The 6,261-nt window shown below is 39.4% G+C and overlaps 1 protein-coding gene across 6 annotated transcripts in view; it reads right to left on the minus strand.

Annotated features, from left to right (window-relative positions):
* Positions 1–6,261, minus strand: part of ANKRD55 (ankyrin repeat domain 55) — a 250,275-nt gene that overhangs the window by 70,844 nt on the left and 173,170 nt on the right. For all 6 annotated transcript variants that reach the window (XM_081517907.1, XM_081517903.1, XM_081517902.1 and 3 more), the window contains one exon: positions 3,737–3,859. In XM_081517907.1, the coding sequence (XP_081374033.1) occupies positions 3,737–3,859 (123 nt within the window). The remainder of the gene's footprint in view (positions 1–3,736; positions 3,860–6,261) is intronic.

A 6,261-nucleotide genomic window follows, 5' to 3' on the forward strand; every position in this document is an offset into this window, starting at 1 on the left:
TAGTTTCTTTGCTTTCTATATAAATTTTAGATAATCTTGTCTATATCCACAAAAGATATCTTACTTGAGTTTGATAGAAATTGCATTAAACTTGTATATGAATTTGGGGAGCATTTCATGTTTACTATTTGAATCTTCTAATCCATGAACATGATCTCTCCATTTATTTTAGATATTTGTTTTCTTTCATCAGCATTTTATAGTTTAAAGTATGTAAGTCTTGAATGTATTTTGTTTTATTCACACCTAAATATTTTTTATTGAGTGATTTTACTTGGTATTGTGGTTTTAATGTTGATGTCCATGTGTTCATTTCTAGTATATATCATTAGAAATAAATTTGGTTTTATATCTTGATCTTCTATCCTGGGACCTTGCTCAACTCATTAGTTGGAGTTTTTGATAAGTTTTTCAGGATTTTCTATGTAGACAATCAAGTTGTGCAAAAAAAGAAACAGTTTTCTTTTTCAATATGTATGCTTTTTATTTCTTTTCTTGCTTTTTTGCACTGGCTAGAACTCCCAGGACTATGTTGAATGTGAGAAAGAATGAACTTTTTTGCTTTGTTGCCCATCTCAGGGGCAAAGCATTCAGTCTTTCACCAGTAAGTAAAATGTTAGCTCTAGGGTGTTTTGTAGATACTATCTATCAAATTGAGGAAGATCCCCTCCACTCTTACCTTTCTGAGAGTTTTTAATAATGAATGTGTGCTAAATTTTGTCAAATGCTTTTTCTGCATCAATTGATATGATCATGTGGGTTTTCTTCTTAGCTGGTTAAAATGATACATTGCTTAATTTTTCAAGTTTTTTTTAAAGGTTTATTTATTTTTGACTGTTCTGGGTCTTCATTGCTGCATGGGCTTTTCTCCAGTTGTGGCAAGAGGGGGTTATTCTCTAGGTGGGTTGCACTGGCTTCTCATTGCAGTGGCTTCTCTTGTTGCTGCTCAAGAGTACAAGCTCAACAGTTGTGGTGCCCGGGCTTAGTTGTTTCATAGCATGTGGGATCTTCTTGGACCAGGGATCGAACCCATGTCTCCTGCACTGGCAGGCAGATTCTTTACTACTGAGCCACCAGGAAAGCCCCGATTTTCAAGTGTTTAAATGGACTTACATTCCTAGAACAAGCCACATTTGGTCATGGTGTATAATTCTTTTTTTTTATATTACCGAATTCTGTTTGCTGGTTTTTAAAATTTTTTATTTACTTTTTATTTTTTGGCTGCACCTCACAGCATGTAGAATCTTAGTTCCCCAATCAGGGATTGAACTTGTGCCCCCTGCATTGGAAGTGCAGAGTTTTAACTACTGGACCATCAGAGAAGTCCCTATTTGCTGATATTTTGCTAAGGATGTCTGTCTATATCTGTATTCATGTGGAGTATTGGTCGATAGGTTTATTTTTTATATCATCTTTGGCATATGTTGATATCAGGGTAATATTAGTTTCATAATCACAACTGAGAAAAGTTTCCTCCTCTTCTGGAAGAGATTATGTAGAGTTGGTATTAATTTTATTTAAAAGTTTCTCGAAGTCCCCAGTGAAATCATCTAGGCCTGATGATGTCCTATTCTGGGGATTTTAAAATTTTGAATTAAGTCCCTTCATAATTACAGAACTATTCAAATAATGTCCTAGTGGGTGAACTGTGGTCATGTATCTTTTTTGAGGAATTGCTCCATTTCATCTAAATAGTCAAATTATGTGTGTAGAGCTGTTTGCTATATTTTCTTATTATCTTTTAAATGTCTGCAGGGTTGTTCCTGATAGTGATAACTTGGATCTCTTTCATTTTCTTTTTTGTCCTTATTGGTAGAGGTTTATAAGCTTTATTGATCTTTTCAAAGAATTAGTTTCTTGGTTCATTGATTTTCTCTATTTTCTCTCATTTCCAACTTCTAACCCCAAAGCAGATGTACAAGTAATTCTGCTTTAAAAAACAAGTGAATGAAAAGACTACCATGGATAAATTAGGGAGCAACCACACACTTTACAAAACATTTTATTGTCATGATAAGGGAATTCTAAGCTCCTCTTAGGACAAGTCAACTGATTAAAAATAATTAATTACTTCCCAGAAATACTAGGATAGAGAAACCAATGATAAATTCTTTGTTATAGTTCCATAGATCCTTGAGGCTGCCACCTCTTCCTCTCTTCCTCCTTTTTGTTTTCCTTCTCTTCGTCTTTCTTCTTTTTCTTAGTCTTCCTCTTCATTTTTTAACCCTTTTTTCTTTCAGTTGTTCAGATTGTCTCATTGCTATTGTTCTATTTTCAATTTCACTGATCCTTTCCTCTGCTTCCTCATTCTGCTGCTCAGCTTAGCCATTGAGTTTTTAATTGCAATTATTGTATTTTTCAGTTTAAAATTTTTCCATTTGATTCTTCTTTATATCTGTTATTTCTTTGCCAAGACTTTCTATTTTTTTGTTTGTTTGTTTCAAGCATACTTGTAATTGCTCATTGAAGCATTTTTCCATGGTTACTTGAAAATCTTTGCCAGATAATTCTAACATCTGTCATCTCAGTGTTGGCATCTATTGATTGTTTTTTTCCATTCAGTTTGAGGTCTTATTGATACTTGGTATGTCAAGTGATTTTCTTTGAAACTTGGACATTTGGAGTATTGCATTATGAGTTGCCTAAGTCTTGCTTAAATCCTCTATTTTAGCTGTTTTTTTTCTGATATCGCTCCAAAGGGGAAATGAAGGGGGGGCACCATCTTCATTGTACCTTCATTCAGTACTGCCAGGTAAGATTAGAAGTCTGTCCCTTACTTAGCCTTCATTGACATCTAAGGGAGAAGACTCTTCATTACTGGGTGGTGGTGAGAGTCCTAATTCTGAAGAAGGAATCCCCTGACACTGCCTCAGCGGTGGCGATGTGGGGACCTCATCACCGGGTGAAGGTGGAGTGCAGGCTCCCAGCTTGGTCTTTGCTGGAATGAATGGCATTGAGGTTGTAGTTTGTTGTTGTTGTTTTGGTGGGAGTGTTTGGTGGAGTAGACTCATTATTGTCTAAAAGTTTTCTGTCTTGCTATGTGATCCCTTTTTTGGTTCTTTGACTAGAGAATAGGCTTTTGTTGGGGGCTTTTTTCCTCTCTGTCCATTGACATTTCTACATTGTCAGCTTCTTCAGTTCTAAGTCTGGGAAATTTGGGACAAAAAGGAAGCCCAGGAAACTCACCACTATGTCATTCCATGGGTCTCAAGGTCCTAGCTAGTCTGTCATTTTCTTTCTACCTTCCAAAGTGTTCTTATGTTTATGCTATATACAATATTCAGGATTTTTATTTAACAGAAGGAATAAAAAGAAAAGTCCTACTTCTGCCCCATCTTCCCAGAAGCAGAAGTCCTTGCTCTCTGGCTTTAATAATCACTTTCCCTAATATCCACTGCTACCAAAAATAGCCTCTTCTTTCCATACACTTCTTCTAACTTCATCTACTGCAAGTATCTACTTTTGTCACTCATACAAAGAAGTTGAAAACAAACTCAAACTGAACAGCTTTATGAGAAGAGGTGATATAAAAGAGTTTGAAGATTTGTGTCCATGACTCTCATTAAATGAAATACTGAGGGGACTGTACATGGCTACAGGCAGGATATTCCTTGACCCTTCAGTATCAAAGTAGCCTTTCAAATATCATTTTATTAACATTGCTCACCTCTGGAGGCCATTTCTGAAAGGACAGATCAGGACATTCTGCAGGATCCAAAATGCATACATAGCTCACCTTCACTGTCACAGCATTCTAGGATGGAAGGGTCTTCCCGAATCACAGCAGTCAGGGCACTGACATCTCCGTTAGATGCTGCCTGATAAACCATGGTCAGGTCAACTTCTTCAGATGAATCACCTTCATGAATCAAACAGAGACAAACTTAGTGTGTGGAAAGAATTCACTGAAAGAGGAACAACACCCAGACCGTCACCCACACAAGTGATTCATGAAAATCTCTCTGGTGAATCTAGGCAGAAGGCCGAGTCATACTGATCACACACAGCTTCACTACTTCTGAAGAAAGGTGGACCACGGTGGGCTGCCTTGTAACATCATCATATATTGGGAAGGAGCTTGAGGGAGTAGATGTCCTCTGAGATTTAATGATTCTCTCCAAGTATTCAGACTACTTGAAACCAGTGAGAACAGATTGGAAAGTGGAGCCTTTATGTTGGTTCTGGGTTTCCCGTTTTGATCTGAAATATGTTACTTTCCCTTTCAGTGACTCAGCTTACCCACCTTTGAAGGAGTTAATGGGCTCCTTATTCTCTGCCCTCTAGGTGGGCTCTCTACCCTCTCCTCTTGCTCTGAATCCTGAGGGCTAACATCACTGAGCACATCACCCAGGCCTCCTGGCCGTCAGTGTCCATGGGAGGCACTGGCAGGAGAGCCGTGAGGGGGAGAAAGAGACAGGGCATTTCCTCTTGCCTTCCTAGTACAGAGTCTAGCAGCAGCTGCTGCTTTTTCAGCAGGAGGGTCCTTTCCCCAGAACCAGACCTCACTGGGCTCCCTGTGCTAACAAACATTGTCCTTTCAATCCTGCCTCATCTCTGCATGCAGTCCCTTCACAAAAGCCCTTCATTTGAACCATCTGGGGGTTCATGACATGGTGAATCCAAAAGAAACAGAGCTGTATGACACAAACGTAAAGAACGAATGTACAGATACCAATGGGGAAAGGAGTTGGAGGATGAATGGGGAGATTGAGAGTCACATGTATACACTATTGATGCCATGTATAAAATGGATAACCAACTAGAACCTACTGTATAGCACAGGGAGCTGTATTCTGTGCTCTCTGGTGACCTAAACGGGAAGGGAGCCCAAAAAAGAGGGGATATATGTATATATATAGCTGATTCACTTTGCTGTATAGAAAAAACTTACGCAACAATGTAAAGCAACTGTATTCCAATAAAACTCTTTTAATTAACAGAAACAGAGCTATATGCAACTCCTTTGAATTTGATGTGTGCTCAGTTGCTCAGTTGTGTCCAATTCTTTGTGGTCCCATGGACTGTAGCCCGCCAGGCGCCTCTGTCCAGGGAATTTTCCAGGCAAGAATACTGGAGTAGGTTGTCACTTCGTCCTCCAAAGGATCTTCCTGATTCAGGGACTGAACGTCATCTATTGCATCCCCTGCACTAGCAGGCAGGTTCTTTACCACTAGTACCACCTGGGAAGCTTCTTAGCCACTTGGATTATACCTTTTTGCATGTTTGAACCAACTAATAGTATTGCCGAAAGTGACAAGAGAACTGTGGGTCAAGTGACCCCAGGGGAGCAATGGAAGGGCTGGGAGAGAAGTTTTGTTTATGAGGACACCTCTTGTGAAGTGCTGTGCCGAGGCCCCCTACTTAATACCTCCCACACGTGGCCGTGGTTCAGGGAAAATATACGTGCATAAGGAAAGTTCTTAAAATTGTGTTTTTCTACTAATGTGGATGTTACGCTAGAGACACTTTATAGTTCTAACGGATCTTTGGTTGGCAGTGGTCCTAACCCTTTGGCTTGGTTTCCTTGTCCCAGTACTTCTGGGAAGTCACTAATGACTTTTTAACCAGCTGACCTGTTCCAGGAGAAGCTTGTCACTGAAAATGATTCACTTGCGACAACAAACTGCCTTGTAAAGTGAGTAGCTGCTCCCTAATTTAACCACGGTAGGTTTGTTACTGTAGGAGTTGCTTTCAAAGCCAACTCACATGTACATTTGACTGAAGCCTGGGAGTGAGTGGTGACGGATGTGAAAGGCAAGTGCCACTTCTGTGTAAGTGTAAGGACTCGGGAGCTGCAACAGTGGGGTTCAATTCCTGGTTTGTACTAATCAGCTGTGTAAATTTGGGCCAGTTACACTCTCTGGGTCTTAGTTTCTTTGTCTTCAAGGTGGAGATGATGATGCTAATAACCATGTACCTCATAAGGTTGCTGTGTAGAATAAATGAGTTAATATTTAACCCTATATGCTCTTAGAACAGGGCATAGTGTGTTGTAAATGCTGTATATATTCTTCTACTACTACTGTTACCACTTTTTCTTGAGAGTGTGCATGTTTCAAGAACATTTGGAATCTGGGGGATGTAAAGAAAAAGGTCTTTCTGATTATGGCTAGATGAAGGATCCATAGATTGCATAGAACATTCACTCTCTACTAGAAACCCTCCCAGGAGCACAGACATTGTGCGACGATCGTTCATAATATATTTGGACACAAGAAACAGGGCCAAGACTTAAGCATAAAGATGGGCCTGATGTCAGGT

Source organism: Giraffa tippelskirchi, chromosome 8 (genome assembly GCF_054371585.1).
Source record: "Giraffa tippelskirchi isolate mGirTip1 chromosome 8, T2T-mGirTip1v1.2.pri, whole genome shotgun sequence".
In the NCBI taxonomy this organism is placed as follows: Eukaryota; Metazoa; Chordata; class Mammalia; order Artiodactyla; family Giraffidae; genus Giraffa; species Giraffa tippelskirchi.